The 22088-nt window shown below is 36.3% G+C and overlaps 1 protein-coding gene across 1 annotated transcript in view; it reads left to right on the top strand.

The window, feature by feature from the left end:
* MROH9 (maestro heat like repeat family member 9) overlaps positions 1 to 22088 on the top strand; it is an 86881-nt gene that overhangs the window by 59536 nt on the left and 5257 nt on the right. Inside the window, exons 10-19 of the mRNA XM_036873628.1 lie at positions 1346 to 1500; positions 3634 to 3799; positions 4971 to 5113; positions 6147 to 6284; positions 7808 to 7928; positions 10245 to 10382; positions 12265 to 12441; positions 14095 to 14247; positions 14349 to 14465; positions 15032 to 15134. Of these exons, the coding sequence (XP_036729523.1) occupies positions 1346 to 1500; positions 3634 to 3799; positions 4971 to 5113; positions 6147 to 6284; positions 7808 to 7928; positions 10245 to 10382; positions 12265 to 12441; positions 14095 to 14247; positions 14349 to 14465; positions 15032 to 15134 (1411 nt within the window). The remainder of the gene's footprint in view (positions 1 to 1345; positions 1501 to 3633; positions 3800 to 4970; positions 5114 to 6146; positions 6285 to 7807; positions 7929 to 10244; positions 10383 to 12264; positions 12442 to 14094; positions 14248 to 14348; positions 14466 to 15031; positions 15135 to 22088) is intronic.

The following is a 22088-nucleotide window of genomic DNA, read 5'->3' on the forward strand; positions in this document are numbered from 1 at the left end:
ACTATCCATAAATGCATAGATTGGGAGACAGCCAAGATGGCAGAATAGGAGGGCCCTGAGCTCACCTACTCCAACAGGTACACCAAAATTACAACTATTTACAGAGCAACTATTGATGAGAAAGACCAGAAAACTATCAGAAAAAATCTACAACTAAAGCTGTAAAGAAGGAAGCACAATGAGATGAGTAGGAAGAGCAGAGACACTGTATAGTCAATATCCATACCCCCAAGGAGGCGACCCACAAACAGGAGGATAATCACAATTTCAGAGGTTCTGCCCAAGGAGCGAGGGGTCTAAACCCCACATTGGGCTACCCAGCCTGGGGGTCCTGCACCAGAAAGATAAGCCCCCAGAACATCTGGCTTTGAAGGCCTGTGGGGTTTGCTTTCAGGAGAGCCAGAGGGCTGTAAGAAACAAAGAGTTCGCTCTTAAAGGGGACATAGTAAACCTCACATGCTCCACAAGACCCAGGGCAGAAGCAGTAATTTGAAAGGAGCCTGGGTCAGACCCACTTACTAGTCTTGGAGAGCCTCCTAGAGAGGCAGGAGGCAACTTGGACTCACCTGGAGACATAGACTCTGGTGAGTAATGGGGATGAAATGTACAGTGTGGGAAACATATATAATCAAGAATAATATAATATCTTTGCACAGTGACAGATGGTAACTATACTTATTGTGGTGAACATTTTGTAACGTATAGAAATACAGAATCACTATGTTGTGCACCAGGAATTAACATAGTGTTATAGGTTAATTATACTTCAAATATAAATAAACAAACTCATCGAAAAGTAGATCAGATTTGTGGTTACCAGAGGCTGGTAGGAGGGGTAATTTCCAGTTAGAAGATAAATAAGTACTAGGGATATAATGCACAGCATGATAAATGTAATTAACACTGCTTTATGTTATATATGAAAGTTATTGAAAGAGTAAATCCTAAGAGTTCTCTTCATAAGGAAATATTTTCTCTTTTTCTTTTATTTTGTATCTATATGAGGGGATAGATGTTCACTAAACTTATTGTGGTAATAATTTCACGATGTATGTAAGTCAAATCGTTATGCTATACACTTTAAACTTATACAGTGCTTTATGACAATTATATCTCAATAAAATCGGAAGAAAAAAATAAATGCATATGTTTATTTCTCATCCAAATAAACATTTTCATTGTGTAGTAATGCACATAAATATGCTTTCCTCTAGTGCTTATTTGTGTGTTAATTGCTGCCTTGGTCATTCTGAGAAGGACTGAATTCTTTTGTCTAAGAAATGCCTCGGTTAGAGGTGGCTGTGCAACGAGAGACTCTTGTTGACCTGTGAAATTGCTTTTCCAGGTGTCTAAAATTGTGGATGTTATTTATAAGCAATTGTGTGGAAATGCTTCTCCCATTTTGAAGCAAGCTATGTTGCGGGTCATTACCTTGTTGACACGCACTTCACCAAAGAAGGTCATCTTTCAACTTATGGACTACCCAGTCCCAGCAGACAAGTAAGCCCCTTCTCACCCCTTCCACAGGGTTTATTCAGTCTCCAGAGTCAGAGAGACCTGAAAAAGTCAGATCTGGTTGCTTTTTTTCTGAAAGAGAATATCTATTTTTGTACCACATAGGATGATTGTAAGGCTTAAATAAGATCACCTATAGTATTCATATCTTCATAAAATATGTGGCACACAGTAGACCATCAAGAAATGATAATTGTTGCTATTATTTATCTGAGGATTTAAATTGTGTTCTGCTGCATATCCCACATTGAAAAACCTCTTCTCAAAGTGATAATGGTTTTTTCCCCACATGTGATAAAATTCATAGTGTTTTTTTCTCATTTATGAAGGACAGACATAAGATATTTCCAACCACCAATAAAATAATAAAACATTTAAAATTCCCAGGTATAATTGGGAATTTTACCTGTTTCTGTCCCTTAACTGTTTATCTGAAATTCACGATCCAGGGTCATGAGAAATATTTAAGAAGAAAGTATGCTAAGGTGAGCCTACGTGACACTATGAATCTAACAGCCACGTTAGAGGAGCTTATTAGATCACATCACTCCATTTCTATAGTTTGTACATTGGAAGAGAAGGTATTTCTTCTCTACTATTAACAGTATAAAAGGCAGGAAATTACATTATGGAAAGGATTCAGGTTTGGAAACAAATGAAAATGAATTGCATCCCAGCTTTGACCCTTATATCCTGTGTGACATCATGTAAGTTTCATAAACTCCTTGATCCTCAATTTCCTCATCTGTGAAATGAGGAAAGTTCTTTTCATCTATAAAGCTGTTATATGGATTAAATTAGTTAATGTCTGTAAGAGGACAATGAAATCAACAAAATGCTAAACCAATTATATGACCGACTTTCTATTTCCAACTTAAAGATTGTATTTTTTAGGAAGCTTAAACTCACAAAGTATTTTACTATTTAGAAAAGTCCTGGAAACTAAAAATATTCATAAGACTCAGTGTTTTCTCATTCAGGAACTAAGTACCCACTGTGTGTAAAGTATTACCAGCCTTCAAGCATTTTGTTGAGGAGAGTGAATATACCCACATGGATATAAGATAAAAGCTGCCAATGAATCCATTACAAACAGTGTGTACTGAGGAGGTACAGAAACCAAACATAATTAGAATTAGGTGAACTTAATTATAATAGTCACTAGCAGGTCTTGTGCAATAGTAGGTGAGGATTGAGGTAGAAAAACTGGGATTTGTAGGTAAGCTTAAACAGAGGAACAGAAAGAAGGTGTGATCAAAAGGGAAGAGAATGAGACAGGGCTTGAGAGATTTGATATCCATGTGGTTCTAAGCATGGTACTACGATTAAACCCTGCAGATAAAAGCAATTGAGTACTGGGGTTCTAGAGAGATAGGTGTGTCCATGTTCTGAGGGACCAGGCCCCCATATTAGGAACCTAAATGCAAAGAGAAAGAACGACAGAGTTCAGAACCCAGCATGGCTTGACATTATAGCAGTTTTTAAGATGAGCAATAGTAAGAATAATCTTGAAGTATGACAGGTATGTAGGGAAAGGAGCTCGGGAATTGGAGATTGAGAAGCCAGGGTTCTAGCTACATCTGTGTCACTGACTATATGTGTGACATTTGGGAAAATGGCTAAGTTTTTAAATTTAATTTTCTAATTTTTAAGTTATGTAGTTTTTTTTTAATTTAGTTAGCTTTTTCCCTAGTTTTTTTAATTGATATATTTATTTATATATTAATCTGTATTTCCGTACCAGTTTTTAAATACTCTATTATCCCTAGACAAACAAGGACACAAGGTGGGAGGGAAGAGTATGGAGTACAGAAAGCTGATCAGTTCCTGACATTGAGCTGGACAGATATTTAAATAGCAGTAGGAAATGAACTTGCAGACTTAACAGTCTGTATTTTCCACAAGACCATATTGAAATTCTTCCTCTGTCTTCAAGGACAAGAAACTTAATGGGATCATTTGGAAATGGGAATATCAGTTAGTTTTGGACTTGTCTGCAGTTTCTTTGCACTATAAAGATGTAAAACCAGGATTCTTTTCCTGATTTGTGTCACAGTGTTGAGTAGGAAATGAAAAACGTATGATTTTCACTATCGGGGATGGGGGCTGTGTTTGCAGCACTTTGATGCTGATGTGGCAGGCGGCTGGTTCTGAGTCAAGTGTGGCTCCACACGTGCTGAAGACAATCTTGCTGATACTGAAAGGAAAGCCTGGGGCAATGGAAGAAAGAATAACGGAAAGAAGACATTTCTCTCTTGACACTACTAATATGATGCCCGTGGCGGTAAATAATACAATGCGTGTTTCTTTTTCCTGGTGGTGTTTTCTTAGCCGTGAAAATCCCTATCTGCTCACAGTCTCAGTCATACTTCCTTGACACGATCTGGCTCTCATTCATTCATTCATTCATTCACTCAACACATATTTATTGAGCGCCTACTACCTGCCACACCTCGATCATGAAGCTTACATTCTTGTAAGAGACCCAGACAATGAATCAAAAAAATGTGTTATGTGTCAGATGATATAAAGCTTAGAAGAGATATAAACTGGGGTGGGGAAAAGAAAGTGGCAGGGAAGGCTTTAGGTAAATTGGTCAGGGCAGGTCTCTCTGCTGTAGTGACATCGAATCAGAGACCTGAATGAGATGAGGGAGTGATCCTTGCAGATATATGGGCATGAGAGCTCTAGACAGAGAGAAGGGCAAAAGCCACGTGGTGACGGGAGCTTACCTGGCATATCAGTGAAGCAAGGAGGCCAAAACATCTGGAGAGCACTGAGCAAGGGTGAAGGTGTAGGAGATGGTATCAGAGAGGTAGCCCCCAGCCGGATCACACAGACTCTTGATAGGCATGTGAAGGCCTAATCTCATTTGTGTCCATCATTATATATCTCCCAAGCATCCAAATCGCCACTCCTGGGAGTCAATTCAAGTCTTACAGAGATATAATAGGAGAAAAAATGGATAATTCTGCACAAATGTGAAGTGGTGAGATGTGTTTCTCTGATATAGTGGGTATTGTAGTGGTGAGTAGACCAAACAATTTGTTAGTGACCCGGCACGCCCCTCCTTAAATATTTCACTGCCCTGGATTGTTGAAGCACTGGGAGGACCTGGGTTACTGGTAAGACTATTCTTCATGACCACATAGGCATGGAGCCTTGGGAGGTATGCCTTCCTTGGGAATCAGCTTGCTTCCTGCTGGTTTGGCAACCAGGCACTGTTGATAGTGATTTGGGAGCCCATGGCCAGAGAATGCTTGGCACAGTTCCTGCTTCAAAATGGACTGAGTAACTGTTATTGAATGAATGAATACACATGCATGCTTCAGGCTTCCTTCGAGGAATTTGGGGGAGGAGTTGCAGAGCCCCTGCCTTTCCACCCACCTCACCACTGCTGACTGGGTTTAAAGGGAGATGGTTACATTCTTGACTCCTTTTTCCTTCCCTTATAGGCATCCCAGGCCCTGTGCACATTGCTGCCTATTGGTTCTTACAAGAAAGCGGTGGCCCAGTTTTTCCCCCAGCTCCTGATGGCCCTCATGCTTCAACTCTTTTACACCAGCAACCTGAGACTGATGACAGAGGACAGGCCTTTGTGAGATACTAGTGGTATAAGAAATGAGCTTCCAGCTGTCAAATATTTCTACTCCCTTGGGTTCATGTGGAACTATATAATCCCTTGTGCAGTATATTCACTTATTACAGTTTTCTCTCCTCTGCAGGGTAGGATGCCTTTGGAAAAGTAACTATCTTAAGTACATAGAAGTAAGCTGGGACCTTCCCTGAATGTGTATGCAGTGTATAAAAAAACACTCCCACAGAGTGTTTATTCCTGCCACAAAGGGAAGCCACCACGCAGAGAGAGAGTAGGGAGGAGAAACAGGTCTAAAACCGGACATGTACTAGCTCTGCCGTTTACTCTGATAGTGATGTCTCGGGGTAAATTATGTGTAAGGCAAAAATAATGTGCACAAATGTGCTTTGTGAACTGTAAAGTTACTTTGTGGCTGTTGATGTGATGTGTGGGCTTATGATAGCATGCAGTCATTCTGTCCACATAAGGTAAGGTTCGGCTCTTCTCTCTTGCCCAAGAGATTACAGTAAGCTTTCCTCCTCTCCAGGGAAATCAGGACCCAACTTCCTGCTATTTGCCCTCATCTGGTGTGGACTTCTAAGCCAGGCAGGACTCTAACACACATTCAGTCCCATTAAGATATTTAATCCACTCTCTGTCTTTCAAGCAGACATACACCAAATCATCCCAAGTAGATAAGAATGTATTCTATTTATTTAAAGCATCCAAAGAAGACAATCAACAGGCACCTTTAGCATGTCTTCACATCACTTAACATCTTTTGCTAATAAGCTTTTAATAAACTAATAAACAAATAAGCTGCTCTATGATTAATCCTAGATTTTACATGCTACAGTTTCAGTTTAACCCCACATCCCATGTCCTGTTAATCAGGGGAGACGAAGAGCATTTAATGGTCTTTTCCTTTGAAACACCCCCCTTTCCCAAAACTGGCATCCTGCCCAACATAGAATGAAAAGGCAAATAGTCACTTGTATCTAGTTATGTGAAGGCCACTTGCAGGTGATGACTCTCCTCTTCTTTGGGACCTTAGCTATGCTCGAGATGCACTGAGAGTTCTGCTGAATTGTTCTGGACTGCAACAAGTGGATATTGCTCTAAAGAGAAAGAATTGCTGGAACCAGTTTTCCCAAGCACTGTTTCACCATCATGGAGTCTACCTTGTTGCCAAGTAAGAACAGGGGCATTGAGAAGTGTTCTCCGTCTCTTTCCCACCTGTTTCATCTTTCTTCAACTACGCCACTGTGGGAACACAGTCAATATACACTACAACTTCCAAATCTCTCCCAATGATCTGACTTGCCATTTGACGTCTACTTTTTCACTTATTTTGGGGGGTTTTACTTTTCCTTGCCTTGCTCTCTTACCTAATGATATAGATACCAAATTATCCTCCCTCCACAGAACAGGTTTCTCTCTCAGATATGGAGAACTAGAGGTGAATCTGCTTTTTCCTTCCTCTGTTGTTAACTGATTCCTCCTCTGCAGGCATCAGACACGTGCTCCCACTTTAAAGAGGTCTGATAAAAACCTGTACCCAATGAGACAAATTTGGGAAAGTATAATAGAAGAGGACTTTTATTTTCCTTGTACCACAAAGTTGTTGTTGTTGTTGTTGTTTCTAGTTAGCCCATTAGTGAATAGCAAGCTTCTGATTATAGGAATCAGCTTTTATGATCAAGAATCACAATACATGGCCTTGACAACATAATAGACCATTTGAAGTTGTGACTGACTCAGAAAGTACAGTCCATATGGTTTCTGGGCTTTTGGTGTTTTTAAACCAACATTTTATTTGCACATAGATTTCAAGAACACATCTTATTTTGTAAAAGTGTAGTACGTCTCCACCGTGCAGATGGAGTCATTCTCTCCTCAGTACCTTAGTACATTTGAATCTTCTTATTCAAAGTGTAGTCCACACACCAGCAGCAATAGCATAACCTGGGAGTGAAACATGCAGAATCTCAAGGCCCACTCCAAACCCACTGAATCAGAATCTACATTTTAGCAAGATCCCTGGTTGATTTGCATGCACATTCAAATTTAAGAAGCACTACTTTAGTGCTTCATCGCCTGGAGTCTTCAAATGGAATCTCTGTTACATCACCCTTCCCAGTCCTGCCAATCTGGTCTAGGCCAGCATGTCAGGACAGCTGTGAGCCTGGTCACTGCCCAAGTGTGTTATAGGGAATGGCTCAGTGAATCAGTCCTCACCACCTCTTCTCTTTAATAATCCAGGATAGCCCCATATTCTCTTCTTCATTATATCATTCAAAGGAAGGACTTGGTCTAAAATCACGAAGGTGACCTGTGTGGCCATCTTGGATTGCCAAGATATATATTTTGCACTATTTATGTTTTCTCCATTTGGTCAGGCATGGATGGGAACTTGCGGTAATATAGGGCAGTCTGTACTGTGGCACAGGATAGGAGAGATAAGAAAGAGGAGTGATGTTAAGGAAAGAGATGTTATCAGTGATCCTGGCATATATAATTCCGCAGAGTCTGCGTAGAATTCATAATGAGCCTGCGGTTTACCTTGGATTAAGGAATATTCAAGAATATCTTTCTTTTTATCTGGTGATACAAAATATGAGGATAATGTTTCCCTCTTTTCTACCATTAGCATTTGCTGATGCAGAAAGTGTTTTCATCTTCTTTGCTAATTCTGTGCTTTATTCTTCTTTACAGAACTCTCAGTGACTATAACTTTCCACAGTTTCCAGACACCTTGCATTATCTCTACAAGCTCTCAGTGGAAGGTCCTAGAAGGTCAGAAGACAACGTCATCACAATAATATTCCTCACTGAAGTGAGTTTTATTACGAGACTGTGAACAATCAAGTTCTCATTCCCTTTCCTTATCCAAACTTAAATCCACTCTCTAACATTTTGTCTCCCTCTCCGAATATTGATTCTTACCAAAAGTTAAGACAATAACAGATATCTGAAGCTGAGGGGCATAAGGCAAAGATAGATTTGAGTTATGAGAAGGTTGTCCCTTTAGACTGTTTCAGGAGTTGGCCTTTGTAGTTTCCTAGGGGGTGTGGATTTGCACAGACTAATTATTTTTGTAGTCCTCGTTCATATTTCTCTACAAGCTTCTTAAAGTATGTAGGGATAATTAAGTTTACTAAAGGTGGTAGGTAACATCTAGTGTCTAAACGATACTTCAGACTGTCTAGGGGAAAAAAGGAATGGGCTAAATAACGGGGTAACATGAAGATATAGAACTATATTACTTTGTATATGAATATTACATCAAATATTGGAATGCCATACTAGAGTCAAGCAAATTGAGGCAGTACTTTTGCTTAGAAAAGGCATGTAAAAAGTTCTGTAAATTGAAATTATCTGAGTCAAATCTAATTTTCCATAAAAGTAGTATATAATAAGGAAGTATTGATCTAAGGTACAATGCCAAATATTTCCAAAAGTTTGACATGATTTCAAACTTCATGTCAAAATAGTTAATAAACTATAAAAGGCATACCCATACACTATACTATATACTTCTAAAGCTTTCACAAGGATACATGAATTAGTTTAACTTAACATTGCAGTAGCAAATCACCAGTATTTTTCAAACGTGCTTAATCCATTTGAACCTCTCATTATTTTATTATGTGACTCATTATTTTTATTGTACTACCCTTTAAGTATGTACAAACACCAAACAGGTCTAAACATGAGATACAAAATCCCTCCCATAAAATGCTACATTTAAAAGAAATTTACAAACTACGTAAGATGTATGTAAGCATCATTAATATACCTGATGGAAACCTAGTTGCCTCTCTCATCATGAATGTAATGCTTCCTGCTACTGGAGATTGGCATGCCTGTCCTTCCAGGAATTCAGCAATGACCACACTCTCCCACCACTTTCTCTGTTTAGAATTTCTGGGCAATCGTCAACTTTCCAGTTCAACTGTGAGGTCCCTTGGCCTTTTGTTGTTCTGAACACACAATCTATGTATTTTACCTTATTTTGGTCTTATCAGCCAGTGATACCTAAGATAGTATTACCAATGCCTATGCCATTTATTTATATATATTTGTTATTTCTAGTTTTCTACTGATATAAATAGCAATCAAGTTCTACTGATAGAAATAGCAATCAAGTTTACATCTTTGTGCCTAAATCTTCTTTCTTTTGGTATTTTAGATTATGTTCTTATAATAGATTCCAAGAATCTGAAATAATAACCAAAGGGTATAAACATTCTCAAGGCTAAGGATTTTTAATGCCAAACCACTAACTGGAAAGCAGTGCCAATCCGAGCTCCCCACACAGCTCATGGGTATGCTTACCCCACGGCGCTCTTGCCACCGTAAACAAGCTTTCCAACGTGAGAGGCAGATGTGATGTCCTGTGGGGTGATTTGATTTGTACTTATTGTTTAAAATTGTAGAGAGTTTGAACATTTTAAAAATATTGTTATTTATAAATTAAAGTTCCATATTATGAGCAACCTGATCTTTCCTTTACCTATTTAACTCTTATGATCTTAGAGTCTTTCTCAATGAATTGTATGCTTCTCTCTCTCTCTCTCTCTCTCTTTCTCTCTCTCTCTCACACACACATACATACACATATACACACCCCACAGATTTGTGAAAGATCAAGTAACATATGAACACTGTGCTTTGTACATCCTTAGTGAGATAAATTGCAAGGACGAAAAAAATCTGTAAAGAAATATTTATTTTTCCTCAGGAGGTTTATTGATGTTATATGTGTTGATATCATAATTTTAAGACTATTGTATGCATTATATGGTAGAAAACGGATAAGTAAATGTATTAATGCTATTAGGCACCAAGATTTTCCAGGTAAGAGAAAGATGAGGCAACATAAAAGTATAAAAAGTTAACGTAAACTCTGTTATTCCACGTGTGAAAATTTCTTTCATCATATATATAAAACAAAGCATGTATTTCCTATTCCATCTGCTACTTCTCCTTCCCTCTATGGACACAGAAATATATGTAAAAATATGTGTAAGTATTTAGAGTTTTAGTGTGATTTGTGTTTGTTTTACTGAAAATGTCTCGATTTTTATGACTGAAGCAAAAACAATGCCTGGCCATTACTCTGCCTATGAACTTAATTGTTTTCTTTTAGCTTCTCAATAATTTCTTCAAGGACCCATTCCCAGAAGAATTTTTGGTTCTCTTCAGAAACTGGGTCAATGACTCTGATCCTGCAGTTAGCAAACTGAGCCTTCAGAAAATTGCCAGCATGGCACCAGTTATCAATGAGGTATGTGTGTGTGTGATTTGTGTCTGCCAGCACCATCGAAGTCATAATCTGAGATTTGGTATAACTCAGTATCCTTACTGACAAAACATTGATTATTTTTTAGTTTATACATCACTAACACAATATCAAAGCTGAGTGTTTTATCAATAAGGAAACTGGGTTGAATGGAAAGGATGTGTTAAGTCAATTTATTGGCTTTATCACCTTATTTATATTTTTCCCAGAAAATCACTCATTACACTCAGAATTTATCAGCATTGCCCTACATGAACACTCTTGTTACACTCTAAACCACACATACGTTATTTTCCACTCCAACATACACACATGCATACACATTAATTCCTGTCTCAGAGCACTCGCTGAAGCTTTTTCTTCCTTTATACCACTTTCCTCCTTCACCCATTCACATTTTTCTTATTTTCCAATGATCAGCTCAAGTCAAATTTCACTGGATATTCTGGTCTCTAGCAGCCTCATCCCTTTCAGGGCCACACCAACTATAAGCACTTGCTTATATAATATTTTATATTTATGGCTCTCTACCTATGACTCTTGAACCAACAGCATCAGAGTCTCTTGGAAATTTGTTAAAAATGCACACTGTCAGGTCCTATCACAGGCCTATGGAATCAGAAATCCTGGGGGTTGTGCCCACCAATCTATGTTTTCAAAAGTCCTCCAGGTAATTCTAATGCAGGTTAAACTTGAGAACTACTGTCCTATATCATTTCCCACTAAGTCATGTGAATACTTCTTGCCTTCCAGGAAGAGTGTGTCAACGCATACGCCTATGTGTTGTAATTCTTTTGTAAATTTCAAAGTAGCTTGCACAGTGCTGAGACTGTAGATATTCCATAAATTATTACTGATTTAATAATAAATTTAATAATAAATCCTAGTATATCCATTAAGCATAGTCTCTGAAAGCTTAAAGCCTGTCAGTGGGCACTCATTTTGCATTTAGAATGAAATGAGCCATAGTTTATTTGCTTTAGATAAATCATACAAGTCAATAGTATGTATTGCGAACAGAAAGTTATTTATTGCCTTGTCTAGTCCTCTTACCAATGCGATTAACAATGTGACAAAGTTGTCTAGGAAAGTGGGAGAGAAACAGTGGAGAGGGATCTGGATTGAGGTTTCATGTACTATCTATTGGTAAAGACTCCAGCCAGACACAAGGGTCCTCTGGCTGTTATTTTGGCAAATAGTATTTATTTCTTTTATTTCCTTTCTTTCCAGCCTGTCTTTCACTCCTCTGGTGTCTCCTTTTCATGTTTTGATTGCCTGATATTCTGCTTGTCTCTGATCTGCAACTGATGCCCATGACCTAGCTCAGCAGTTCAGTGGCTCTCATGTCCAAACAGGTCATTGTCACCTAGTTTAGAGGTTATACTGCCAATGGTGTGTTGGTAAATGTTTAAACAAGCAGCTCTGTGAAAATAAGACCAATTTCTCTGGTGTAAATACTCCCACTATGGATGATTTCAGTCTATCAAAGCGACATCTGTAGACATGGATTTGGGAGAAATGTGCAGTAGCGCATCATTATTTAATATCCCCACCATACAGATACAATACATGTAAATAACCTCAAAGGCATAAAAGAGCAAAATGTAGCAAAAGAACAGGAAGTAATGAGTCTTGAGTATTTATTATCAGTTTTTATTTATTTCTAAATTTATAAAATTTAATTTTTAATAGTGACTTGTTTTAATGATCAGCTTGCAAAATTTTTGACAATTTGGCAATTGACTCTTGTAAGCTAGCTCCAGCACATCACTGCATGCTGCCCAAACTCAGAGGTGTGTGTGCCAAATGCTACCTCAAGTCTCCTTCTAGTTCTTAAATCCCACCGTTTTCTTCCTTTTATATGTAGATAGAAAATGTCTGCAGCTTATTAATATCCATCTTGGATGCCTTCCTTTCCCAAGACAAGACTGTTGTAATTCGGGCCTTGATGACCCTTCGAAGACTTTTAGGCAAACTGGACAAGGTGACCTACTCCTCCCTGTGTACCAGAATTGCTTGCAGCTACTGTCCTCTGATGGATCATGTGAGTTGCACAGTTAGATATGTGAGATCATTAGGTTTTATCATTAAACTGAAGCCCCAGGTAAGGCAATGCTATTACACCCCAGAATAAGTCAACAAAAGGCAGTCATTTTGTGCAGAGCTACCTTTTTTTTTTCCCCAGAGATAATAATATTAATCAAGTAAGCTCTATGTTTGTTTGTTTTTAAACTACATTGTGAGAACCTGGAAAAGTCTGCCCATAGGAAAAGAGAATCAAAATGTAGCCTCTGTTCTTAGATGAAAGAGGAATTATAGTTTAGTGGCTGTGTGTGTTAACCCTGAATCTGGACTTCCTAGGTTCAAATCCCCGTGCTGCCACTGACTCGCTGTGAAATCTTGAGCAGGTGGTTCAGTCTCTTAGTGCATCATCTGTAAAATCGAGTGAATAGCAGGCATATTATGGGTATTGGAGTTGACACGTGTAATGCCCCAAATGAATATGATATTTTCATAGAAAACTTTAATTAGAAAGTATTTCATCAGAAAGTTGTGCATTTTGAATATTCCCATTTTTTATGGTAAAAGTGTTCCAGAAAAGTTGGATGACAGTAATATAGTATTTTAATAAACAGGAACATTTTGGTATGCTATGGGAAATCTATTTGTTTTTAAAGATTCCTTTGATGAGTGTTTGTGAACCAGAGAATTATTTCATAGTAAATTATCTTGCCAAAATTTGTAAGTTCTTAGTTCTGCAGATTTCATTGAAGAAAGGCCCAATATTATTAAATTATAGAAAGAGGAAACAGTGTCAGAAAAGATTTTCATAAGGACATAATGATAATAATAGTAATAATAATAGTGGCTAAAATGTATTGAGTATTTACTATGTACCAGGCACTATTTTAACGGATTTACATGGGCAATTTTATATAATCCTCTAACAAACTCTATTGCTATTATCCAGTTTATGTATAAGGAAACTGAGGAAAACTGAAATGAATATTTGGCCAAGTTCACACGGCTAATAAGTAGCTGGCATGCCCATGTAAAGAATTATTTTCAAAATGGAATCATAAACTTTTTTAAAAAACTGAAGGTGATATTATATTTTAAAAAATTAACCTCTTCCTCTGACTTGCAATTTTTCTCTTGTAGAATCTTTATAATCCAATCACCTTCCTATTTGGCATAAGTAAGCCCTTGGAAACCTAGTACTATGCCATTATGCAAAGAACTTGCATTGGTATTCACTGGCAATTCTGCAAAGGCCTCCAGCATTTGAAGACATCATGGTCACATTACCCTAAGTATTATTGTAGAAATCATCTCCAAGTTATACAGATTTTTACATGTTATATTTTTAGGATGTTTTTAAATACTATCTTCCTAAATTTAAGAAACTCACTTTTCACAGGGGATTTTCTTTAATGTAATCTGAATTTTGGCAAGCAAGTCTTATTTTAAAATCAAAAGGCAAGCTGACTTCTTAGACCCAAAGTGAATCTTTTCTAAAAATAAATGATAATAATCATATATATACATATATACACACATCATATATAGTATATATACGTATAAATATATATATACTAAATAGTGTATATATGTATACATAGTATATATAGTATATAGTGTGTGTGCATATATATAAATATCCTCAAATGAGGTCTTTTCTGTGTGCATATTTCAGATTAATGGAGGCATTCGGAGTATGGCCATTCGACACTTTGGTGAGTTACTCAGGGACATGAGCCAGTACACATGGATGCTGAATGATGTGGTTTTCGGAGGTTTGGTACCTCTGATTCTGTTTCTGGAAGATACAGAGGCAAGAGTAGTTAAAGTAAGTCCTGTGATTTTGTTTTTCTTAGTTTTGCTGAGAATCGCAGTGCTTTATGTAACATCAGATGAATAGATTTTTACTGACCTTTTTCTACTTCACAGGCATGTAAACATACATTAGAAATCTGTGCCTCAGAATTAAAATGGTCAACATCATATTTGCTCAAGGATGAACATTACAGTTTTGAGCTGGTAGTGCTCAACATCTGTAACAATCTTGTAAGTGACCCCTCAGGGTTTACTACCACAAGAGTTATAGAAGGAACTTTAAAGGATATCCAAAGTGATGAAAAGCATGATGAGCAAGGAATATAAAGAAAAGATAAATGAACAATTATAGCTAGAACTTGAGACAAGAGAAAATTAAAATTTCCCACTCTCTTTTCCTCAACATTTTTCATCTATCGTTTCTTCCTCCAACCTACATACTTTGAGCAGTGTAAAGGTAGGAACAACATTTCAGATCACCAAAAGAAAAGCTGGAATTTCTTTTCCATGGTCGAATGAGCTGGTTCTCTGAAAACCAGCATAAACTGCAATGATAGACAAATGGGGATGGAAGGATGTTAAGCAAAAGTTAGAAACCCAAAGTTTGGATATCATGTAATAAGCTGAATAATACCTGCAAGCAAAAGAATAACGTTCATACACAGAAACCCCCAAGTTTTAAACTGACCCTGATTTGGTATAAGCAACCAAGTTCTTTTCCCTGAAAGCCTCTCTGGAGAGAGCAAATGTGCTTTTTCAAGAAGTGAGAGAATTTTTTTTTCCTTTTTTATTCTCAGCTTATTTCTCATCAGAAATATATTACAGATTTGATATCTGATACCTTAGGATTCCTGAGGAGTTCCAGAACATATCTGAGAAGAGGATCAGTTATTTTAATAGGTAAGTAAAATACAATTCTAATTTCCTAATTTGTCTTAAAAGGTAAAGAATGGGGTAAGCAGCTAGAAATTTTCCTTGAAAAAATTATAAATTTTCTTTCTTTATGATGGACTGTACCTTTCATGGTGATATCTATGATGAACAGAAGTTAAAATATATGATGAGTGTAGAGTTCTACTTTATAATACACAGTGGGTATAGCTGTGTGATTAAATTATCATACAAAGTACATTCAACAGGATGAATTTCAAAATTTAAGATGGTGGCAAACCACTACAGTTTTCCTTCACTGCTTAAAAATCACCCCCAAAGAATAAGAATAATGTATTTTTTAAATGCCATCTTCAACAAAACATGAACATCTATAACCACAGACTACAACAGATGAGGAAGAGCTACCAAATCCAATAAAGTTTGAAGAAGAAAATGTAAAGTTGTGGGAGTGCAGGAAGATTCTAAAAGAAGACAACTAAAATTTTTGACCTTGGACAAACCTGACCAATCACTTTTTTCCCCCCTAGATTCTCGCCATGAAGATCAAAACTAATAATCCTTTATTTGGAATGATAGGAAGTGAATTCCCAACTTGGTAGTGGGATCGTCGCTTGACCCCATTTGGCATCCTCGAGTAGCTGGGGCCCCAAGGAATGAGGAAATACTTAGTCACATTATACTTGTACAGAAAAGTCTGTCATTAGTCAGGGTAGAAGACAAATTGTATTATGATCAGCACTACAGTTCACGATCTGTGTTGATCAGAGTGGAGTAGAGGAACACACACACACACACACACACACACACACACAGAGAGAGAACCCTGTATTATAAGAACTTTATTTCAAACCATAAAGAATTCATGTTATTCTGAATTCTACACTGGAACTTTCCATAAACACTCCTCTGTACATAATATTGCAAGATGCAAAAATAAGTAACTAAAAAAGGAAAAGGCATTATCTTTCTGAAGAGGTATTTCCAGGAGGACAAGAGAGGAAAGAAAGAAGAAAATCAAATTTTAGAAAATGTTTCTACAGAGTAGTTGAAAATCATGGTAAATATATTCATGAATCCAAAACTTTTAAAAATAAAGATCTAAAGATATAAGCACACAGGGAATATATAATGGGATAATGGGAGCACATGAAGAGTAAGCTTTGCATTTCTCTAATAATTAGTGATGTTGAGCATCTTTTCATGTGCTTTGTGCTTTTTGGCCACCTGTGTATCTTCTTTGGTGAAATGTCTATTTAGATCTTCTACCCATTTTTTGATTGGGTTGTTTTTTTTTTGATATTGAGCTTCATGATCTGTTTGTATCTTTTGGAGATTAATCCCTTGTTGGTTGCTTCCTTTGCAAATATTTTCTCGCATTCTGAAGGTTGTCTTTTTGTTTTCTTTATGGTTTCCTTTGCTCTGCAAAAGCTTTTAAGTTTAATTAGACCCCATTTGTTTATTTTTGTTTTATTTTCATTACTCTGGGAGGAGATTTGCTGTATACCTGAAACTAACACAACATTGTAAATCAACTACACTCCAATAAAATTTTTTTTAAAAAATAGACAATGGAAAGAGAACATCAGGAGATCCAGATACTAAAGTTATCTGACATAGATGTGAGATATATGTTTTAAAAACTGATTAATATGTTCAAGAAAATAAATGGCAAAATAGAGAATTTCAAAAAGAAAAAGAAGCTTTCAAAGCATGATGGAAAGTGTAAGAAAAAATATATAACCATTTCAAAAAACTACATTGCAGCCAATGGAAGAGCAAATGTATATTGTTGATAACCCAGTAAGGAACAAGGAGTAAAGGGTTGAGAAATGTTAGCAAAATAAAATATAAACCAACAAGAAACAGTTTGAAAAATTAGGGAGCAATGATAGATATAGAAGATAGATGAAAGAAATGCAAATATGCATAGATAATAACCCTGAAGAAAAATGAACAATTAGACAGAAAAAAAAGTATTAAAAGATAGAATTTAAGAACTAAAAAAAATTTGACTAAATATACTGATGGTAAAAATTTTTCAAGAAATATTTTATACAGAATGAAACATTAAGACATTTCCTAACAAAGTTATGGAACTTCAGAGTTAAAGAATTCTTTGAGCAGTTGAGCAAAAAAAAAATCACCTATACATTACAAAATAAATAAATCTGGCATTAGATTTCTCCACTTCAGTATTCAACTCTAAAATATAGTAGAATAGAGCCTACAAATCCTAAGTGGAAAAAAATTATGACTGAAGAATTTTATACTCAACAAAATTATATCCAACTATAAAAATAATAAGAAAACATTTCTAAAACACAAAAACTCAGCATAAGTTCATTACCATGAATCCTTCTTGAAGAAATCATTGATGGAATTCAGCCAACTAAAGAAGGAATGGATAAACTATCACATAAGGACATACAGTATCTACTTAACTGTAGGACTTCCAGCTCCCAATCCATTCTTCACTATGTTTCACATTTTTCTATGCCTCAAAAACTGACCTCTATGGTCTACATCTCCCTTGCCAGCTTGCTTCCAGGTTGGTATAGCATTTAATGTCCATTAATGCATTTAACGTTACAGGAGTATGCTTAATATTCAGTAATAATTGTAACAGTGTTAGTCACAAATTTTCCCATCTAGAATCCCCAGAGCCCCTACTGAGAAATACTGATCAATAAGTTCAATGCAGTTATAATAAAAAATACCAACAGATAATTTCATAGATCTTGACAAGTTGATCCTAAATGTATGTGGAAGAGCAAAAGACCAACATAAGAAGATATAACTAACAAATTTTAGACAATCTGTTACTCACTCAAGGAAAGACAAGACCTGTGAAACTATAATAGAAAGCCTAGAAACAGATCCACACATATACAAACACCTAATATAAAGATCGGAACTGGCAGTATATATCAGATCAGAAATGATGGGCTGTCTAATAAAAGGTGCTAGGACAATGGGAATACACACACACACACACACACACACACACACAAATTCCTACCTGACACCCTACACAGAAATCAGTTCTAGGTGTATGAAGTCATGTATTGAATAGATGGAAGGAAGGAAGGAATATCTAAAAAGAAACTTTAAAATGTATGCAATATTTCTATGAAGAAAACTTGCAAATATTACTGAAAGACACAAAAAATTTTAAATAAATTGAAAGGTATAAACCATATTTTAGGAAAGAATCAAAATTGTAAATATGCCAATTCTTTCCTAAATTAATCTATACATGGAATAAGATGCCCATTAAAATATCAATAGGGCTTTTTTTTCAAAATTCACATCCTAATTTTAAAATTAATATAGAAAAGTTACCATGCAAGAATATCCAGGAAGTTCTAACCAAAAAAGAATGAGAGAGGACTAGCCTTATCAGATATTAATATAGCTACAGTAATTAAAATCACATGGAATGAATAGATAGACAAATGGAACAAAATACCATCTAGAAATAACTGCCAAAACATGCAATATTTTACAGTGAATCACTGGCTTTAACTAATAGTGATGAAAATATGGAATATTCCTTAAATGGTTTGGGGACACATGGTGAGCCATCTGGAATTTTTAAAATTATTTTATTCCTATCCCACTCTTTACACTAAATAAATTCCAGATGGTCAAAGGCACAAATGCTAAAAATAAAACCATAATAATAAATAAGATTAGATAAAATAGTGTAGAAGAATTTGCTTTATAATCAAGGGGTAGGTAAGATCATTCTAAGTAAAAGTAAAAATCATAAAAGATTGACAAACTATGTAAAAATAAATATTTCTGCAAGGCAAAACCATTATAAACAAAGTCAAAAGCCAAATTGTAATAAAATATTTATGTCACTTATCACATATAAAGGGTGCATGAATTCTTACTGTCTAAAGAATCCTCACAAATCTGTAAGAAAAGCCAAACAACCCACTAGGAAAATGGACAAAGTACATGAAGAAAATTATTTGGCTCATATACATAAAATTTTCACAGCCTCATCCAAAAAGTGATGCAAATTGAGTTGATAAAGTGCTTCCATCCATCAAACTGACAAAGAACAAAAATGATTATACTACATAGTTTTGTCCAGGTTGCAGGAAGTAGGCAATCACTTACATTACTGGTCAGAGTGTAAATTACTACAATCTCAGAACAGTTTGGTAATTTCCATCCAAATGTGAAATGCATATTCTTTTGACTAATCTCTTCTCAAGAGAATTTATCCTCTGATATAGTCACATATGAGAAGTGATGTGTGCATGTAGATATTCATTGCATCATTGGCTTTATAATACCATCATCCTTAGCATGTGGCTTGTATCCTTATTTGTGTTTTCTGATTACCTTCAGCATTTTTGCAGTGTTACCCCAAGGAGAAAAAAAAAATGTAAAGGGCAAAAGGTGTCGCTGGGTCAACCTAATTTTACAAAGCTTTCTTCAAAATCCCAACCAGTGATTCATCTTACACCTCCCAATGACCAGAACTGTCACAATGCCACCATCATTTGCAAGAGATGCTTGGCACTTTTTTTATTGGGCAAGAAGGGGACAATGATATTAGATTGACAGCTAGTAGTGTGTCGCAATTGCCAAATTTAAAATTTAAGAGTTTTCGCATAAGTATCTGTATTTCCAATTATTTGATAGGGGGAGGAGATAAGGCTACACTGAACCTGCGTTTCTGCCTGGTAGCAACTGAGCAGAGCTGACTGCTTGTGGATGGAGCTTGCAGTTCCTGTTCCCACGCTCCCCACCACTACTAACTGCATTCTTCCATTTAGCTAAAATCACACCCACGTGCACCTTGTTGGCATTGTGGTTAGTCTGCCGTGTTTCAAAACTTTCAAAACATCCAATTCTATTTGAAATTTCATTTTTAACTTTCAAAAACACCATTTCAGTAGAGTCATTTAATTTTCAGTTGTTTTTGCCTAATTTTGCTACCTATTTTGCTCCTTTGGTGGTAATGTTGTATTTCTGAAGTTCCTACAGTTTAAGAAAGACCCAAATATAATTACGGCTTAAACAAAATAGTAGCTTATTTCTCTCTTATTTAACAATCCAAGTATACATAGACTAGTGTCAGCTCTTTTGTTGCTCTAGTATTCTCATCACACAGTTTCCTACATCAGGTCCAAGATGTTTCCTCCATCGCCTGCCACTACTTCTACATACCAGTCAATTGGAAAGGGGAAAATATCAAGAGGTCACAGGCATCTCTTTAAAGAGTAGCTGTAACTTCTGCTAAATGATCATTAGCTCAGAACATAGATGTTGCCATACCTAGCTGCAAAGAAGTCTTAAAAGTCTAGTCATCTGCTGGACGGCCATATGTCCAGCTAAAAATTGGTAGTTTTAGTAAGAGAACTAAAGATAAAGAAGTAATTTGACAATAGGGGAAATTAGTACTCTCTAGCATAAGAAATGTTCATTCATTATTTGTACCCACCATCTAATTCAGAAAGGAATTGCATTGATTTACAAACTTAAGCAAAAGTATGCCAATTAAGGATACCTCCACAACACAGGGCTTTGTTTTTAAACATTATTCTTAAATTTTTAAGCCCATGTTCCACCTGTCAATAAGAATATCTTGAGCTTTACTATCTGTAAATTGTATTATGAAAATAATGTATTATTGTGATTTCTGTGGTCACTATTTTGACTGAAGCAGAGGCAGTGTGAAATATTGATGAGAGTAGATACATTTCCATTGAAATCTCAGAATGAACACCCACTAGCCATGTGACCTTCACCAAGTTACTTAATCTCTATGAACTTTTATTTTATCACATGGAAAATGAAGATAATAAGAACAGCAATAAAAATATTTCTTAAATCTATCTGAAAAAGTATGAAACTAGAACACTCCCTGACACCATACACAAAAATAACCTCAAAATGGATTAAAGACCTAAATGTTAAGCCAGACACTATCAAACTCTTAGAGGAAAACATAGGCAGAACACTCTATGACATAAATCGCAGCAAGATCCTTTTTGACCCAGCTCCTAGAGAAATGGAAATAAAAACAAAGATAAACAAATGGGACCTAATGAAACTTAAAAGCTTTTGCACAGCAAAGGAAACCATAAACAAGACCAAAAGACAACCCTCAGAATGGGAGAAAATATTTGCAAATGAAGCAACTGACAAAGGATTAATCTCCAAGATTTACAAGCAGCTCATGCAGCTCAATAACAAAAAAACAAACAACCCAATCCAAAAATGGGCAGAAGACCTAAACAGACATTTCTCCAAAGAAGATATACAGATGGCCTACAGACACATGAAAGAATGCTCAACATCCTTAATCATTAGAGAAATGCAAATCAAAACTACAATGAGGTATCATCTCACACTGGTCAGAATGGCCATCATCAAAAAATCTAGAAACAATAAATGCTGGAGAGGGTGTGGAGGAAAGGGAACACTCTTGCACTGTTGGTGGGAATGTAAATTGATACAGCCACTATGGAGAACAGTATGGAGGTTCCTTAAAAAACTAAAAATAGAACTACCATACGACCCAGCAATCCCACTACTGGGCATATACCCTGAGAAAACCATAATTCAAAAAGAGTCATGTACCAAAATGTTCATTGCAGCTCTATTTACAATAGCCAGGACATGGAAGCAACCTAAGTGTCCATCATCGGATGAATGGATAAAGAAGATGTGGCACATATATACAATGGAATATTACTCAGCCATAAAAAGAAATGAAATGGAGGTATTTGTAATGAGGTGGATGGAGTTAGACTCTGTCATACAGAGTGAAGTAAGTCAGAAAGAGAAAAACAAATACAGTATGCTAACACATATATATGGAATCTAAGGAAAAAAAAAAAAAAAAAGGACATGAAGAACCTAGTGGCAAGATGGGAATAAAGACACAGACCTACTAAAGAATGGACTTGAGGATATGGGGAGGGGGAGGGGTGA

Source organism: Balaenoptera musculus, chromosome 1, assembly GCF_009873245.2.
Source record: "Balaenoptera musculus isolate JJ_BM4_2016_0621 chromosome 1, mBalMus1.pri.v3, whole genome shotgun sequence".
NCBI classification, from domain to species: domain Eukaryota; kingdom Metazoa; phylum Chordata; class Mammalia; order Artiodactyla; family Balaenopteridae; genus Balaenoptera; species Balaenoptera musculus.